This window comes from Pan paniscus, chromosome 7 (assembly GCF_029289425.2).
Source record: "Pan paniscus chromosome 7, NHGRI_mPanPan1-v2.0_pri, whole genome shotgun sequence".
NCBI classification, from domain to species: Eukaryota; Metazoa; Chordata; class Mammalia; order Primates; family Hominidae; genus Pan; species Pan paniscus.
This window is the reverse complement of record NC_073256.2, coordinates 28,291,726-28,310,664: the sequence shown is the minus strand read 5'-3', so window position 1 is coordinate 28,310,664 and position 18,939 is coordinate 28,291,726. Positions and strand designations below refer to the sequence as shown.

At 44.6% G+C, this 18,939-nt stretch overlaps 1 protein-coding gene across 3 annotated transcripts in view; it reads right to left on the bottom strand.

The window, feature by feature from the left end:
• Nucleotides 1-3,919: 3,919 nt before the first annotated feature.
• Nucleotides 3,920-18,939, bottom strand: part of FDFT1 (farnesyl-diphosphate farnesyltransferase 1) — a 36,403-nt gene continuing 21,383 nt past the window's right edge. For 2 of the 3 annotated variants that reach the window (XM_003805315.4, XM_034965606.3), the window contains 4 exons: nucleotides 16,671-16,862; nucleotides 12,480-12,656; nucleotides 11,230-11,382; nucleotides 3,920-4,500 (listed from right to left, as the gene is read on the bottom strand). In XM_003805315.4, the coding sequence (XP_003805363.1) occupies nucleotides 4,279-4,500; nucleotides 11,230-11,382; nucleotides 12,480-12,656; nucleotides 16,671-16,862 (744 nt within the window). In that variant the 3' untranslated portion in view covers nucleotides 3,920-4,278. The remainder of the gene's footprint in view (nucleotides 4,501-11,229; nucleotides 11,383-12,479; nucleotides 12,657-16,670; nucleotides 16,863-18,939) is intronic. The other variant, XM_008969821.3, reaches the window with a different exon arrangement.

Here is an 18,939-nt window from a genome sequence, read left to right as displayed (position 1 = left end):
AAATTTTTGAGATGGGAGTCTCTCTGTCACTCAGGCTGGAGTGCAGTGGCATGATCTTGACTCACTGCAGCCTCCGCCTCCTGGGTTCAAGTGATTCTCCTGCCTCCGCCTCCCGAGTAGCTGGGATTACAGGCACCTGCCACCACACCTGGCCTAATGTTTGTATTTTTAGTAGAGACAGGGTTTCACGATGTTGGCCAGGCTGGTCTCGAACTCCTGACTTCAAGTGATCCACCTGCCTTGGCCTCCCAAAGTGCTAGGATTATAGGCGTGAGCCACTGTGCCCGGCTGCCACTCTTTTTAAAAAAAGCCACTCTTTTTAAAGAAAGCAGTAATTTGTCCTCTTTAATGTGCTTCAGCCATACTGAAGTGGTCCACAGACCAGGAGCACGGCCGTCACCTGAGAGCCTGTTACAAATGCTCATCAGAGTGTGAGAAGGCCAGACCTCTGAACCAGTATTTGCATCTCCCAAGACCCCAGGTAGTTTCCCAGGTACATTCAAAGCTCACAATACCTTTCCAGCTGCTCCCTGATTAGAAAACTGCCTCAGAATTTAGGAATGCAACCTCTTGGGCACCCCATCAGACCTACTGTGTCAAAAGTCTCTGTTCCCAGCAATCAGGCAATTCTGACAAAGTCTGAGAACCACAGCCTTAGAACTGTTTCCAAAACTGCCAAGAATAAACTAGAATGCTTGTTAACATGCCTGACTCGCCCTCTTCCTCCTATGCACACCCCTGAGCCCCTGGGAAATGGCTCAGTAGATGGAAGAAGGGGCCCTCCCCGCACTTGCCCACAGGGATCCGGAAGTTCCCATATGCAGATATAAAGCTCTTGCTCCCAAGCATTCTAATTGTTTATGGTCCTAGATTCAGATGGGTCAGAGGCTCCTCTGAGGAAAACAAAATATTGCACCATTAGGTCGGATCCAAATAGACTGTATGCCAGAGATGCTATAAAATTATATTAGAAGTGGGGAGTAGAGGGTAGTGTTGCCAGAGTTAGCAAACAGAAATACAAGATGGCCAACTACTTTTGAATTTTCAGATATGCAAGTTTGTTTGTTTTTTGAGACAGAGTCTCACTCTGTCGCCCAGGCTGGAGTGCAATGGCGTGATCTTGGCTCACCGCAACCTCTGCCTCCTGGGTTCAAGCAATTCTTGTGCCTTGGCCTCCTGAGTAGCTGAGGCTACAAGCATGTTCCAAGCCTGGCTAACTTTTGCATTTTTAGTAGAGATGGGGTTTCACCACGTTGGCCAGGCTGGTCTCCAACTCCTGACCTCAGGTCATCCACCCCCCTCCCCCCCTCAGAGTGCTGGGATTACAGGCATGAGCTACCGTGCCCAGCCATGCAAGCAAGTTTTTTAGTCTAAACATGTCCTATGCAATATTCAGTGTAATTCTATAAAAAATAAGATTGTTGCCCGGGTACGGTGGTTTACACCTGTAATCCCAGCACTTTGGGAGGCCAAGGTGGGCGGATCACCTGAGGTCAGGAGGTTGAGACCAGCCTGACCAACATGGCAAAACTCCATCTGTACTAAAAATAAAAAAAATTAGCCAGGCATGGTGGCATGTGCCTGTAGTCCCAGCTACTCTGGAGGCTGAGGCAGGAGAATCGCTTGAACCCAGGAGGCAGAGGTTGCATTAAGCTGAGATTGTGCCACTGCACTCTAGCCTGGGCAACAGAGCGAGACTCCATCTCGAAAAAATAAAATTGTTTATCTGAAATTCAAGTTTAACTGAGCATCCTGTGTTTTATGTTTTTCTTTTCTCTTTTCTTATATAATGATAGTTGATATTTTATATTTATATTGAGACAGGGTCTTGCTCTGTCATCCAGGCTGGAGTGCAGTGGCACAAACACAGCTCATTGCAGCCTCAACCTCTTGAGCTCAAGGGATCCTCCTGCCTCAGCCCCAACATCCTCCGAGTAGCTGAGACCACAAGTGTGAGCCACCATGCCCAGCATCCCCTATTGTATCTGGCAACCTTAGTAGAGAAGATACTTAGAAGGAAAACAAGCTTTCAAAGAGCTTCAGAATGGAATGAGAGCGAATACCTTTCTACAACTCAGTGAGTAGAAAAAAGTACATAGCTTTATAGATAGAAAAAATCTGAGATCACCCAAACCACACAGCTCAGGAAGTGGTCCCACAGGTAATGACCAAGTCAGGAAAGAAGATTTCCGCAGGCCCCACCCAGACCAAATCTCTTTCCAGCAGGTTGTTCTGTCTTAACGTGAACTGTGGCAGAATTAAATCTTAGATTTCAACACACAGATTTGTAACAACCTACCCTGAAATCTCAAACCAAGTTTTGAGGCTTTAATTCCTTGGAAAATACTGTTGAGTCTAGCTCAGTGGTCCCCAAGCTTTTTGGCACCAGGGACCGGTTTCATAAAGACCATTTCCCAAGGACAGAGGGAGGGAAATGGTTTTGGGATGAAACTGCCACCTCAGATCATCAGGGACTAGATTCTCACAAGGAGCATGCAACCCAGATCCCTCACACGCGCAATCGCACCTATGAGAATCTAACGCCGAGTGGCGCTCACGTGATAATGTTCACTCACCCGCCGCTCACCTCCTCCTGTGATGCCCGGTTCCTAACAAGCCACGTAACAGAAGGTTTAGTGCCGGTCCTAGGCTTGGGGGTCGGGGACCCCTGGTCTGGCTGTATTCCATGTGGCAAGTTATCTTGGCTGGTGACAAATGAGTCCAGGGCTAAGCCTCAAATGAACCAATTAACTGAAGTCTCCCTGGGCCCAAACTAATTTTGGTGTCAGTGGTCACAGCAAGAAAGTGTGCTTACAACAATGCAAATCCAACGTTGCAGCTCGAAACAACTCAAATTCAATGATTAAGCCACCATCCACGATGGGCTGCAGAAGAATAGACTTTGTATTATGAGTACCTGTAGCATTAATGGCTTCTAGAAAGTACCGAATGCCCTAGTACACCAATTCTCAACTCGAGGGTCCACAGGCCTCCTTGCTGCACTGAGCACCTCAGTGAGAGCACATCACAAGCTCTGCTGCACTGGAGTAGAGAGGAAGGTGAAACCCCGAGCAGAAGTACTGTTCTGCCCCCAAGCCAATCACCTGAAGACAGCTTTTGCCTTTCTTAAGAACTGAATATATAAACTGATAACTTTAGAAAACAAAAACTGCTGGGGGAAAAAAAATTAATTTTTTTTTTTTTTACAATTTTTTTTTACAATTTTTTCCCTTTTTTGAGATGGAGTCTCGCTCTGTTGCCCAGACTGGAGTGCAGTGGCGTGATCTGAGCTCACTGCAAGCTCCGCCTCCCGGGTTCAAGCCATTCTCCTGCCTCAGCCTCCCGAGTGGCTGGGACTACAGGCACCCGCCACCACGCCTGGCTAATTTTTTTTTATTTTTAGTGGAGACGGGGTTTCACCGTGTTAGCCAGGATGGTCTCGATCCCCTAACGTCGTGATCCGACAGCCTCAGCCTCCCAAAGTGCTGGGATTACAGGCATGAGCCACCACGCTGGGCCATCAACTCCATTCTTGAGCTCCATCTTTTCCACAGTCAGGCAGGCTTTCAAGCGAACTGTACTTGACAAATTCAGAGCAATTAAATCCTTTATTATAAAAATCTCAAAAATGTCCACCTTTACTGGAGACCAATCTTCTAAAAGGTCAAAAGCAATCCTGCTGTTTCTCTCTGAAAGCTAAACTCCTTTAAATGAGAATACGAGAATACCCAGAAGTTTATTCCCAGCCTTTGTGTGGAAAAGGCAGTTTGCACCCTTAGGAAACATCTAACTGTTACCTAAACCATAAATATTTCTATCTACTCCATTCAACCCAATTAAAGAAAACAAAATGATGAGAAAAATAGGAGCCGAACAGAAAGAAAATTCACGTCATTTTCTACTATTACGAACATTCAAATGGTGCTTCAAATTAAATACTTTTAATTATCATTCTAGCCAGGATCATACTAAGTAGGATCTCATGACAGTCACATATGCAGCGACTTCACCTAAACCGTGGCACTGAATGCTCTGCCATGAGCCACAAGCAGCACAGTGATCATCACCCACAAGGACAGGTTGCTGGGATGAGGCACCCTTTCCTTTCATGTTTAGGTTCTTCTCACCTGCATTTCACTTTCCTAAAGTTCCCAGCCACACAGCGTTCTTTTAGGGATTAAAGTAGTAGGAAAAAAATAAAGAAAACACAACATCCATCCTTAAAGAAAAAAAGTAAATCCACTTTATGGTGGACTTCAGCTATGGACAAATTTGGGATCAGTGTTCTCCAGTCTGAACATAGTCTTCTGTTACCTGGGAGAGAGTGGTCAGGTACTGCCAGCTCAGGGCAGCCAAGAGCATGACAAACGACAGGTAGATGGGGGAGTAGTGGCTTCGGGAAATCAGCTGACAGTTGGGAAGATTCTGTGTCCGGATGGTGGAGATGATCTGCCTTGTTTTGCTAGAAGATGGGTCTGAGTCGGGGATTCTATGATAAATCTGTTAAAGACACAGGAAAAAATGATAAGTGCTATGTGCTTTACATTTTCCATGGCTACTTACAACAACCCTCCACTAGCAGGTATTTTATACCCATTTTACCAATGAGGAAAGGGAGGCTCAGAGAACATGAACATAACTTACCCAAAGCCATCCAAATGACAAGGTGGGGATGTCAGCCCCAGCTCATCGCAAAGCCTGTCTTCCTGAGCAAACAGGAGGCACAGGTGTGCATACTGCCCCCAGAGGCCCTCGAGAGCAGCAGCTGAGCCACAATGATCTTCACATCCCCAGCACCTCACAGTGCCAGGCCCAATAAACGTCAGCATAGTTCACGTAGACAGGCACAGACTAACATGAAGAAAGGGAAATGCTGGAAAGACTGGGCAAAAGCAGCTTAGAAACAAGATGGAACACGCAGTACAGACCACAGCTTGACAAAGGGGGACAGGAACAGAAGCAGGGAGCCGTATGAACCACCCTGGAGTCCTCCCTGTGCCTCCCTCCCCACTCCTCCATAAGCCTCCCAAGTATGTGCAGAATCCATCTCTTCCCCTACATCCCTAGAATTACTGCCTGAGATTAGGCCGTCAGTGCCTCTCAGATGAGCTATCTCAGTCTCCAACGTGAGTCTAAGTTTAAATTCCCAAATCTACCTGTCTGCTCTACACTGTCACCAAGGAGATCTCAAACCTCTGCTTGATGCCTCAGTGGCACCAGCCCTCTCACCTGAAGAAAAAAAGCCTGAGCTCTGTAATGTGTAGCGCAAGGCCACCCATGGTCCAGACCTACTGCACCTGTCTAGTGTCACCAGCCCTTGCCCACCTCCCTCTCTACAGTCTAGTAACAGTTGCCGGGCCAGGCACAGTGGCTCATGTTTGGAATCCCAGCACTTCAGGAGGCTGAGGCACGTAAACTGCTTAAGCTCAGGCGTTTAAGACCAGCCTGGACAACACGGTAAAACCCTGTTTCTACAAAATGTACAAAAATTAGCCGGGCATCATGGCATGCACCTGTGGTCCCCCAGCTACTTGGGGACTGGGGTGGGAAGATCACTTGAGCCTGGGAGGTGGAGGTTGCAGTGATCCGAGATCATGCCACTGCACTCCAGCCTGGATGACAGAACAAGACCCTGTCTCAAAAAACAAACAAAAACAAAAATACAACTGTCTGCTGTTGTTTCGCCCATGCGATGCTGCTGCACACCTCTGTTCCAGTCTCATACCACTCCTTCTCTCTGGAATGCGCCTCCCACGTCCCTTCAACTGGCTCCTACCTAGGCCCCCAAGTCTCAACTTCAGGATTATGCCTTCTAGAAAACCTGTCTGCACCTCCAGGTTCAGCCAGGAGCCACCCTATTGTATATACCTTTACCTTTCCACTTACGTGGAAATGGACCATCTGTAGTTTTCACCCTGACTACACCGCACCTACTTACTCACCTTTTTATCTCCAGCCTAGCCCTGTGCTGGCACACAGCAAGCGTGCATCCCTGGCTAATTTTTGCATTTTTAATAGAGACAAGGTTTTACCAGTGTTGGTCAGGCTGGTCTCAAACTCCAGACCTCAAGTGATCCACCCACCTCGGCCTCCCAACGGGCTGGGATTACAGGCGTGAGCCACTCCACCCAGCCAAGACTTTTCAATACAAGCATCCATAAAGTAAAATATATAGTAATGAGATAATTATATTAGAAGTCATCCTTCTGCCTGCCCATGTTGCTTTACTGCTTGTCTTAGCCTTCCTCCTAAAAGCAGAACCTGAGGCAAAAGCTTGCATGCAGCCATTTATTTGGAAACGAGTGGAGAAGTAAAACAGAAGGCAGGAAGGCCTATCAAGGATGTGTTGAGTTGACTTGATCTTGAGGGACCTTCAAGGAGCCTTATGAAAGGTGGCCCTGAGGAGCAGAGGGGTGGCCCTCACCTCCTCTGGGTTGTGGGGACCCACGTGCCAGGCAGTTCCTGCAGCTCGTCAGAAGCCCAAGGGCAGGAAGCGAAAGGTCTCTGGAGCAGAAGGCAAGGTCCAGCCCTACTTGGAAACTGGTTGCTACAGCAGTGGCCGAAGGCCAAGATGAGTGGCAGTGACACACAGGGTCTCACACACTACTCTTGTAAATGACCTGTGTGCCCTGATGCCATCAAAAGCCATAAAATAGGCATTCACTGCAATGACCCTGAGAATAGTTTCTAAGGTAAGTAATGGTTTTGGTATATTGTAGATTTTTTTTTTTTTTTAAGATGGTGTCTCGCTCTGTCACCCAGGCTAGAGTGCAGTGGTGCAATCTTGGCTCACTGCAGCCTCCACTTCCCAGGTTCATGCGATTCTCCTGCCTCAGCCTCCCAAGTAGCTGGGATTACGGGCACCTGCCACCATGCCCAACTAACTTTTGTATTTTTTTTTTTTTTTTTTTTTTAGTAGAGACAAGGTTTCATCACATAGGTCAGGCTGGTCTCGAACTCCTGACCTCAAGTGATCCGCCTGCCTCAGCCTCCCAAAGTGCTGAGATTAGAGGCATAAGCCACCATGCTCGGTGACATTTCACTTTTGAAAATTTAAGACTTACCTTCTCAGAGCAACTGTACAAGCAATGTACAAATAAAGGATGATAACATCAGCACCAAACTACACACTTATTCATTCCTGGGTTAATTCTGTGGCTCCTATGACTTTATTTCTTCATTTTACTTTCTGATCTACTTGTACTTCGTTATCCTGTTGTACTTATAACCATAAGCCATCTTATATCCTTTTGGGAAAAAAGATTTACTTATTTGGAATCAATCGCTGGCACCCAAGTGAATATACACAACCAACAAAAACCCTTTTAGAGAACTCCAAGAGCACTTCAATATGCCCTTCCGGGAGATAAGTACGGTGAATAAATTAAGAGAAATCTTGGTTGTGACAGTCCCCGGTAATACAATTAGTGGCAAACTTTTGAGTCCTTTGATGATCATTTCTAACATATAAGCATGACAGCACAACCGGAAGAGCTGCAGTCACTGGTACTCAGACGTGGACTTACCTAAAACAGAGCCGGTAAGGCTAAAGGGACCTTCTAGATGCTTTGTTGCCAGACCAAACCCCACTCTCTCCATTTACCTGAAGGCACACAGTAGGTTTCTGCAAACTCAATTATTCAGGTCTTAAAAACCTACTAGCCTCAATCAAGGAGTTACATCTGCTTGTCAAGGACAGGTCATAGCAGACTTTTCGTCTACATGCCCGGCATAAAGTTGAAGCCACATACTTGAGGGGTTTGAGAAAGGGCCTTCACTCTGTTGCCCAGGCTGGAGTGCAGTGGTGCCATCTCAGCTCACTACAACCTCCACCTCCCGAGTTCAAGCGATGCTCATGTCTCAGGCTCCGGAATAGCTGGGATGACAAGTGTGCACCACCACACCTGGCTAAATGTTGTATTTTTAGTAGAGACAGGGTTTTGCCATATTGGCCAGGCTGGTCTCAAACTCCTTACCTCAAGTGATCTGCCTGCCTCAGCCTCCCAAAGTTTTGGGATTACAGGTGTGAGCCACAGTGCAAGGCTTGATGATTAAATGACACAGGCTCCTATAAATGTTTACTGGACTGAAATAAGCTCTTGTGCAATGCTGTGCTACAGCAGCTCCTCTGTGAGTCCATGTGGTACTTCCACGTCTCAGCAGTTCTACTTACAACAGCAGAATATGGAATCAGCTTGATAATCATTTAAAACTCTTGTCTATGAACATCTAAACTTCCATTAAAGCAAAAACATCATTTGGGAAAAAAAAGGCAGATTCTGATTCGATAGGTTTGGGTGGGGGCTGGATGTCTTAACGGGCTCCCAGGAGATTCCTGGCAGCTGCTGGCTGGGGACCATCCTTGAGCAGCTAGGCACCTGGGGCTCAAAGAGCCGGATGATTCTCTGACTTAACCACAGGAGGGCACAGGAAGTGTGCAGAGACACGAACAAGATTCTCCCTGCCAAGGAATTCACTTTGGCAGAGAGGGGAATGGGGGTTTCTGGCCGTTTGGCTGAGCATTTATTTCTATCCCAAAATAGCAGGTTGATCTTCTCCCCAGCTGACAAGCATCCAGGCTGGTTTGAAGCGGAGGCTGCTCCAGAGTGGGGTGAGGGCCCTGCAGAGTGTGGCCACCTGCTCGTGAAGACCCGGGGCTGCACTCCAAGACCCCACTAAGCACTGGAGAAGCATGAGGAGGTCCTCTGGCAAGTCCCTCCCAGGTGCATGCTCGCTACAACACTAAGTCCAGAGATCGGACAGAGTCAACGTTTCTTCCTTTCTTACTACAAAGGACAGACTTGGTCAGCAAGGAGAAATAGGATCAGTGTTAATATCTGGACACCAGCAAGAGGCCAGACGACTTGCGGCTTCATACAGAATGTGTTCATTTAAAACTTTACTTGTAAAATGTCCTTACTGCTGAAACTAAAACCATTAACAGGTTCTACTGCTTAAGACTTAGAAATCTTCAAAGATTTCCCTAAATCAAATCAACTTAAGTATTAATATTAACATTTCTCCCCTAATGCCTTGAGTTTTACCGGGATAACTTTAAACACAACAACTGATGCCCTAAGTCAGAAGTCAGCAAACCTCTTATTCAAGGGCCAAAAAATATTTTCAGCTTTACAAGTCATCCCCTGTTGCAGCTCCTCAACTCGGCCGTCACATTGCAAAAGCAGCCACAGACGACATAGAAGCAAATGGGTGTGGCTGTGTTCTGATAAAATTTATTCACAAAAACAGGGCTCAGCCAACTGTAGATTGCCCACCCTCGCCCTCAAACTATGAATTACAACCAGGATTTAATCCCAATAGTTAGGAAAAACCAAATAAATCTGAATTTTAATACAGTAATGGAATTGGCCACAAAGTGTTTAAAAACTGGTTTCTAAAACTAGTGATCAGAATAAAACTGCAAAACCGAAACACTCCCAACTACTTACTACATAAGATGTTTCTAATTTATATAAAATGAATAAACAGTGCTTAATATAGCAGGATTCCATTTAGAAAGGGTAGTTGAACCCCTTAGAATTGGGGTTAACATCATGGATTGTGATGTCAGACAGACCTGGGTTCAAATTATGACCCTAGCCATGAGGCTGGGGCCTCAAGTTTCCCTGAGATTACTCCTACCCACCTACTTGGTCACTACCCCAGGCACATAGATCAAAATAAGTTCTGGCTACATGGCAAACTGGAGAGTCTCATTGGTAGCAATTTTTTCGGTCACTGGCTGAATACTTTAATCTAGTGACTACAAAATTTTAGGGTTTTTAAAAGCGATTTGGTCTTCCCTTAGACTTCCATAGGTGCCTCTGATAGAAGTTCTGGACATACAGCATTTCCGTGTCAGATAGAAGGTAGGGAGGAAGTATAAGAAGAATGTGCAATATGCAAGAGAAATCAGAAATAGCGATTTTGTATAATTCTATTTAGATGAAAACACTGTTGCAAACCATATTCCTGTAAACGCATAACAAGGGGACTACATGGATGTACAAAACCATGAACAGAGGTAACCTCTGGGGAGGGAGCTCAGGCAAAGGAAAAATGATGAGGGTCTTGTATGTTTTCATGAAGTCTACAGTGTTTCAATCTCAACAGGATCACACCTGAGGATCACAGCATCATCCTGGGCCTCTACTCACCAGATGCCAGTAGCACCCGATTCCTGCCGGTTAGGACAATCAAAAATGCCTCCAGACATTGTCCAATGTCCTCTGGGGGGAGGGGAGCAAATCACCTCCATTTACAAACCACTGCTCTAGGGCCTAGAGATTATTAGAGATTACAGAGACTTCTGGTCTCTAAGAAATTTTTTTTTTATTTTTATTTTTTTGAGACAAAGTCTCACTCTATCACCCAGGCTAGAGTGCAATGATGAAATCACACAGCTTACTGTAGCATCGACCTCTCAGGCTCATGTGATCCACCTGCCTCAGCCTCCTCAGTAGCTGGGACCACAGGCGTGCACCACCATGACAATTTTTAAATTTTTTGTAGAAATGGAGTCTTGCTATGTCGCCCGGGCTGGTCTTGAATTCCTGGCCTCAAGTGATCCTCCCACCTTGGTCTCCCAAAGTGCTGGGATTTCAGGAGTAAGCTACTGTGCCTGGCCAGAAATAAACTTTTTGAACCTAGTCAAATATTAGAGATTTGACCTAAGAAGGTATGTTTTCTTTTTATAGGATGGTTTTGGTATTTGAAATGAAATTTTCCAAAGAAAATTTAGGAAATAATTGCAACTTGATGGCTTTCCTTGGCCTAAATTCCCTACTGTGATTTTTCAATTGAGGCCTGTGGCATAATGAAAGTACCAGACTGGGTGTCAGGACACATGGACGGGAGCCAGAGATCCACTCAATCACGCACTGCATCAGCACAGACAAGCTTCAACCTCACATTCCTCACCAGCAACAAGAAGCTTGGTTGGCCTCCTGCATCATCTTGCAGCTCAAAATCTATGATTCTTCTGAGGGGTTCCAACCTACAGCCTTGCTCCATTTATCTCCTCTCACCAGGGTACTACACAGCAGTGAGCAATCTGCTCGGCTCCTGTCAATAGACTTTTTTCCTTATAAAGGATATCAATTCCTGTCTCTTTAGGCCATAGGATAGTGAATTGTTAGGATCATCTAATATCCAAACCTGGTTGAACAGTGACATTACTAAATCATAAAAGTAGCTACAAATTATCCAAGTAGTTAAATAAAAACCCACCTCTTCCATATACTGATATATGATGGCTTTGACAGCTGGCATATTGGTGGCATCCATCATCAGGGTCACTGCTTGCCCTTTCCGAATCTTCACTGCCCCTTTGAACACCTGCTGGTTATTATAACAGGCAGCCAAAGTGGCAATGGCCATCACCTACAGACAACAAGAAGAGAGGGAAAAAAGAAGAAATGATGTTGTTAGCTATCATTATCACAAAAAGGTAAGAAAACCTTCTGTTGAATGGGCAATTGCTAACTGCTAATCAACTAAGATGGAATCGGCCAAGAAAAAATACCCACAAAGAAAGTATGTCAAGATTTTTACCTTCCCCATTCCTCCCTTTCTCAACAACACACAGAATTAAGCAGTCTAAAACAATTCTATAATGTAGCCACAAAAGTTCCATTTTATTTGGAAAAAGCAAACACAAGTAAATCCAACATTTTCCATGCTAGTGCAATGGATTATCGGATCGGAAATATGTATTTCAAAATAATATATGGGAAGAATTTTCTGTTGTAGTTGTTTTTCTATTTTTCCTACAACAAACATAATCATTATATATTTAAAACTAATGCCAGGGGGAGAACAACCAGAAGGGGATTAATTTCCTGTGCTCAAAGGTAAAGTATTTCTAGGTAAATGGAAACATAAGACGGCGATATAGATTTTACTTTCAACCACCATTCGAAGTTGGTCACTAGAACAAGATCAAACCAAGTTCCCAAATCAGTTAAATGCTGTTACTTTCTTCACTTATTTGCAGTAGTATCTGAAATACTTGGTAAAGGCAACTAAAAAGTGTAAGTTCCTAGCATACTGAGAGGCTAGGTCTACAGGACCAGGTTCTTTTTATCCCGGGTCTAGGAAAAAGATAGCAGTAATTAGGTGCTTAATGAAGACTTTTTAATGATAACAGCTTCACCCAGGTTTTACCCAGCACTCCCCATAAATCTAAGCCAAAGACCTTGACTTAACTGTGAGGAAAAGAACCTAACTAGTTTAGGATAGCTGTAGAAAATAGTAAATCCAGAAAGAAGGTTCTGAAAAGGAGCAGGCTTAACCTCAAGGCTGAGCTGAGTTTGGTGGCTGGAAGCAAAGGGGGGTGCTATGAAACTCCCAGCGTAATAAACTGGAGTCATCGTCTTTTTAACGGATCATATCCTTGAATATAGCACAGCAAAATCCACCCTTACTCCTACCCCACTCCCTTTAGCCCCGTATCCACCCAGAGGAGCCCTGTTCCCTACCTGTGGAATAGCACAGAAGTTAAACACGCTCTGGTTTCTGAGTCTCGAAAGGTAGGTGATGACATCTGGGATGTGGTGCAGTGCATTGGTTATAAGTTCATTCAGGCACTGCACGGCCAAGTCAATATTCTCCGGCTTAGCAAAATCCCCTAACTTCTTAACATACCTGCTCCAAACCTAGACAGATAAGAAGATTAAGGAACAGGTCAGCGTGTGCATAGGGGAGAAGTTACAAACAACATTAAAGGGTCTTTGTGCATAAGAACTATGATACAGGCTGGGCGCCGTGGCTCACGCCTGTAATCCCAGCACTTTGGGAGGCCGAGGAGGGTGGATCACGAGGTCAGGAGTTCAAGACCAGCCTGGCCAAGGTGGTGAAACCCTGTGTCTACTAAAAATACAAAAATTAGCCGGGTACGGTGGCAGGCGCCTGTAATCCCAGCTACTCAGGAGGGTGAGACAGAAGAATTGCTTGAACCTAGGGGGCGGAGGTTGCAGTGAGTCAAGATCGTGCCATTGCACTCCAGCCTGGGTGAAAGAGTGAGACTCCGTTTCAAAAAAAAAAAAGAACTATGATATACAGTAAAGTCTCTTAGCTGCAGACTCATCTTTCACGAAGATCAAGTTCATTTTAAGCTCCACGCAATAGCTATTTCTGACTACCAGTAAGGGTCCAGTTGCAACCTAGAAGTGAGTTACGTATTGGGGAGCATGTCCCGAGGGACAATTACTGCAACACTGCACTACTTGGACGAATACAGGCTAAAGAGGCTCCTGTTAGAGCTATTGATCTACTTCTGAAAAAAATAACCCAATATACAAAAACAGTTATAATTGTACTGCAGACTAAACAGTAAACATTCTCAAGATGGCCAGGCCTCTAAATAATGACTAATATTATATTCCTACTCTGGTAAGAATGCTGCTGAAAGGCATAGCTGGGAAATGGGCTGAGTCTATCCTCTAAGTGTATTACACCTCCCTGGATCCTGATAACTTGAAAGTGAAATAAAACCTTTAATACTAACAGTGGGATTCAGCTTGATGATTTTTAATGATATTATCTAGAGGAGTCTCTGAAGCTAGCAAAAGTTCTGGAAACATAGTGTTGATGGTTATATAACATCATTAATGTACTTAATGCCACTGAATAATACACTTAAAAATAGTTAAAATGGCAAATTCTCTATTATGTACCTTTATTATAAATAAAATGTTAAGTATATATACATACAGTTAAAAAGAGATGACAACAAGTGCTGGTGAAACTGGAACTCTCACACAGCTGACGGGAATGTAAAATGGTGGAGCGACCTTGGAAAAGCGTCTGGCAGCTCCTCACAAGGTTCAAGCTGCTGTATGAACCAGCAATTCCACTTCTCAGCATAGACCCAAGAAAAAGGAAAACACACATCTACACAAAACCTTATATGCAAATGTACACAGTACTATTCACCATAGCCAAAAAAATGTAAAGAACCCAAATATCCTTCAACTGATGAATGGATAAATGTGGTCTATCCACACAGTGGAATAATACTAGGCAATAAAAAGGAATAAAGCACTGATGCAATGCCCCAGCATGGAGGAGCCCTGAAAACATGCTAGCAAAAGAAGCCAATCACCTAGGACCACATTTGGCATGATTCAACTACTATGAAATGTCCAGAACCTTTACTAAGCACTCTATGCGAGAAGTTCATCTCATTTTATTCACACCACCACCTTGTGGTAGAAATGATTCTATTTTACAGATAAAGGAAGTGAATGAGAAGAGTAGGGCTCTGCTCCTGTGTGTGCAAGATGGTGTGCCTCATGCTCATGCATCACATGCCCGTGGCTGATGTTCTGTCTGGGAGACAATGGAACAGTGGTCAGGTGCTGGCCTAGGAGCCGGGAGACTGAGACTCCACTTCCAAGGCAGCCACTGCCTCACTATACATCCCCAGACAATCCCCTTCCCTTCTCTGAGCCCTATTGTCTGCAAAAGAGAGTAAGACAAGAGTGGTTTCTCAACCCTGGCTGCACACGAGTCACCTAGGAAACTTAAAAGGCCATGTCTGAGCTGAGGGAAGTGTTTTGTTTTTTTGTTGTTTTTTTTTTTTTTGCTTGTTTGTTTTTTTTGAGACAAGGGTCTTGCTCTGTCTCCCAGGCTGCTAGAATGCAGTGGTGTGATCATGGTTCACTGCAGCCTTGAACTCCTGGGCTCAGGCAATCCTCCTGCCTCAACCTCCCAAGGAGCGAGAACTATAGGGGTGTGCCACTATACCCAGCTAATTTTTAATTTTTTTTTTTTTAAATGGAGTCTCGCATCAGCCTCCCAAGTAGCTGGCACTGCCGGCATATGCCACCACACTTGGCTAATTTCTGTAATTTTAGTAAAGACGGAGTTTTGCCATGTTGGCCAGGCTGGTCTCAAGCACCTGACCTCAAGTGATCCACTCACCTGGGCTTCCCAAAGTGCTGGGATTATAGGCGGGAGTCACTGTGCCCGGCCAATTTTTACTGTTTTTTTTTTTTTTTTTTTAAAGAGATAAGGTCTCACTACGTTGTCCAGGCTGGTCTCGATATCCTGGCTTCAGTGATCTTCCTGCCTTGGTCTCCCAGTGTTGAGATTACAGGTGTGAGCCACCTTGCCCAGCCCCCAGCGTAGTTTAAATGTGAATTTTTCTTAGGAGTAAGACTCAGCATCTTTTCAGATTTTTAATAATCATCTGTGTGTCTCTTCCTGTGAACAATCTTGTTCTTATCTCCTTGCCCATTTTTCTATGGGGCAGTTGGCCTTTTTCTTAACTTTTAGAAGTTTTTTTTATATTAGGAATATGAACCCTGTATCTGCTCTATGAATTGCAAATATTGTTTCCCTCTGTCACTGTTTTTTTTCTTGAGACGGTTTCATTCTGCCACCTAGGCTAGAGTGCAGTGGTGTGATTATAACTCAATACAACCGTGAGCTCCTGCGCTCAAGGGATCCTTGTGCATTAGCCTCCCGAATACCTAGGAATACAGGTGCATGCCAACATGCCCAGTTAATCTTTTAAATTTAGTTTTATTTTTTCTACTTTCTTTAATTTTTATTTTTGCTCTTTCAGCAGAATCATTTTCTAACAATTTTTTATAGAGATGGTATCTTGCTGTGTTGCTCAGGCTGGTCTTGAATTCCTGGCCTCAGCACTGGGATTGTAAGTATGAGACACCACACTTAGCCTCACCCGTCTTTTTAAAATTTTAAAGTACTTGGCTGCAGGAAACAATTTTAAGGAAAGCAAAAGGTAAATGCTGGAATAAATTCAGGGAACAGTCATAAAATTTTCTAGTTTCCTTCTGAACAAAATCAGTATCAAAAGCTTTCTGTTCCCTGTCCATGTTTTAATTAAGTTAAAGATCGACCCTGTCCCTTATTACAGACACCTGGAGTTTTTGTCTAGCTGCCATCCCTTTCCCCTTCTTGCCGCATAATTCTTTCTTTAGGGGAAATCCATTCTGTGTGTACTGTGTAGACATAATCCAGGTGAGGCCAGAGAACTCAGCTGTGTAGCAACAGTAACTGATTCAGGGCTGAGCAGAAGAACCAAGCCCTTCCTCTTCTTTTGAGACGCAGTCTCACTCTGTCGCCCAGTCTGGAGTGCAGTGGCACAATCTGAGCTCACAGCAATCTCTGCTTCCTGGGTTCAAGCGATTCTCCTGCCTCAGCCTCCCAGGTAGCTGGGATTACAAGCCCTTGCCACCACGCCCAGCTAATTTTTGTATTTTTTAGTAAAGACGGGGTTTCACTATGTTGGCCAGGCTGGTCTCGAACTCCTGACCTCAGGTGATCCGCCCACCTTGGCCTCTCAAACTGTTGGGATTACAGGCATGAGCCACTGCGCCAGGCCCAACAAAGCCATTCCTAAGAACTTTTTGTTAAGCTAGTGCACATGGGTTGTTATCATATCCACCACTTGGAGAAAGACCGTCTGAAAGAAAGCAAGGACAGCAAGGCTTGAATATACTGATTACGTGCTGTAAATCCTGGGATTCAGCCAGTCTACCTGAAGCAAACTCATGTCAATCTATCCTATTTTCCACATCCCCTTATGTTGCCTGGGGGAGGTCTGACTTGTTTTTCTGTCACTCGCAACCACAAGAGTTAAAGGATTTTTCAGAGAATGTCTAAAGTTATTTTCCCCCAAAATACCACGAATCTGTTACCTCTTGAGGCCAGAACTCTCTTCCTCCTTGCTGGTCTTCCAGATAGTCACGAATGATGTTTGTTTTCTGCAGAAACAGGCCCATAGAGTTGGCACGTTCTGTATCTTCACCAACTAAGGGGTCTTCAAACTCTGAGGCTGAGAAGAGACGGGAAAGGCCAATTCCGACCAGCCCAGCAACATAGTGGCAGTACTGTAAGAGATGATTTTTAAAAAGTACTTTAATAATGGAATTTTTACTGAAACGGACACACTAGAGATCATTAGCTACAAAAAAGCAGGTTCAAAAGAGAATGGGTAAGAATGCATTTTGATTTTAAAATACAAATATACGTACCAGGATTTAAAAAACATCCAAGAAGGATGGGCTCACAACATTTCACAGCAGTCTCTGGCTGACGGGAATTTGAGGTTTTTATTTTTCACTTGTATTTTCTAAATTTCTACAATGCACATGTACTGCTACTATAATAAAAGGCTACTGAAAAAAACTAGTAAACATTTTTATTTATTTATTTATTTTGAGATGGAGTCTCATATATTGCCCACGTTAGACTCAAACTACTGGACCCAAGCAATCTTTCTGCCTCAGCTTCCCGAACAGCTGGGATTGTAGGCAAATACCACCGTGACTAGCTTTACAATAACTTTTTTTTTTTTTTTTTTTTTTTTGAGATCAAGTCTCACTTTGTCCCCTGGGCTTGAGTGTAGTGGCACAATCTCAACTCACTGCAACCTCTGCCTCTTGGGTTCAAGTGATTCTCCTGCCTCAGCTTCCTGAGTGGCTGCGATTAAAGCACCCACCACCACATCCAGCTAATTTTTGTATTTTTAGTAGAGACGGGGTTTCACCATGTTGGCCACGCTGGTCTCGAACTCCTGACCTCAACTGATCTGCCAGCCTTGGCCTCCCAAAGTGCTGGGATTACCAGCCCAAGACACCGTGCCTGGCCTAGCTTTACAATAAACTTTTTGATACATAGAACTATGAGAGAAGGCAACGATGAAAGATGGAATATTCTGGTAACAGGAACTAAGACAATACCAACTATGGTTTAATCTTTTTTTGACCAATCTGATAACATGTCAAGATCCGCAGGCCCTCAAAATCATCATTATATGAAAGAACAAATAACTATTTTATGTTCTTGACACTGTTTTAAGAACTCTGCACATTCAGCCGGGCACGATGGCTCATGCCTGTAATCCCAGCACTTCGGGAAGCTGAGATGGGCGGATCACGAGGTCAGGAGATCAAGACCATCCTGGCTAACACGGTGAAACCCCGTCTCTACTAAAAATACAAAAAAATTAGCCGGCCTGGTGGCGGGTGCCTGTAGTCCCAGCTACTCAGAAGGCTAAGGCAGGAGAATGGCGTGAACCCAGGAGGTGGAGCTTGCAGGGAGCCGAGATCGCGCCACTGCACTCCAGCCTGGGCGACAGAGTGAGACTCCGTCTCAAAACAACAACAGCAGCAAAAAAGAACTCTGCACATTCAATCCTCACCAACATTTTATCAGGTACATAGCACTATGATCTCCATTTCAGATGAGGAAACTGAGGCACAAAGAAGTCGATTTAACTTGCCCAACATTGCCCATGTGAGAAACAAAAAAAATTAGCCAGGCACAGTGACACAGGCCAGTGGTCCCAGTTACTCAGGGGGCTGAAGTAGGAGGCTCGCTTGAACCCAGGAAGGTTCAAGGGGCTGCCGTGTCTGTGGCAGGGGCTAAGAGTTCAAAACTAGGTAGTCTGACTTAAGTGTCAGGCTTTAACAACTTTGCTAAAACTTCCCCTTTTCTTTTTAGTATTTCTTTTAGAGACAACGTAACTTCCCCTCTCTCAACAGAGATTTCAGTAAATGCAACTCTTAATTGCCAAATACTTTTTTTTCCACGACAGCCATTTGTCAAAAGCTATCCTCCTCTGAAAAGGGTATCCTAAGACAACTTAACGCAATATCCACATACAATAATTGTCTATTAGTTAACTTAAGAAGCAAAAGTAAAGAAGGTAAGCTCTGGAGTGTCATTAGGAAGGGTAAAAGTTAGGCAATGACCAAAGTTCATGCCTGTAATCCCGGAATTTTGGGAGGCTGTGGAGAGGGGATTGCTTCAGCCCAAGAGTTTTAGACCAGCCTGGCCAACAAAGCAAGACCTCATCTCTGTAAAAAATTTTAAAAGGCTGAGTGTGGTAGCTCACACCTGGGAGGCTAAGGCAGGTGAATCGCTTGAGCCCAGGAGCTCAAGACCAGCCTAGGCAACATGATG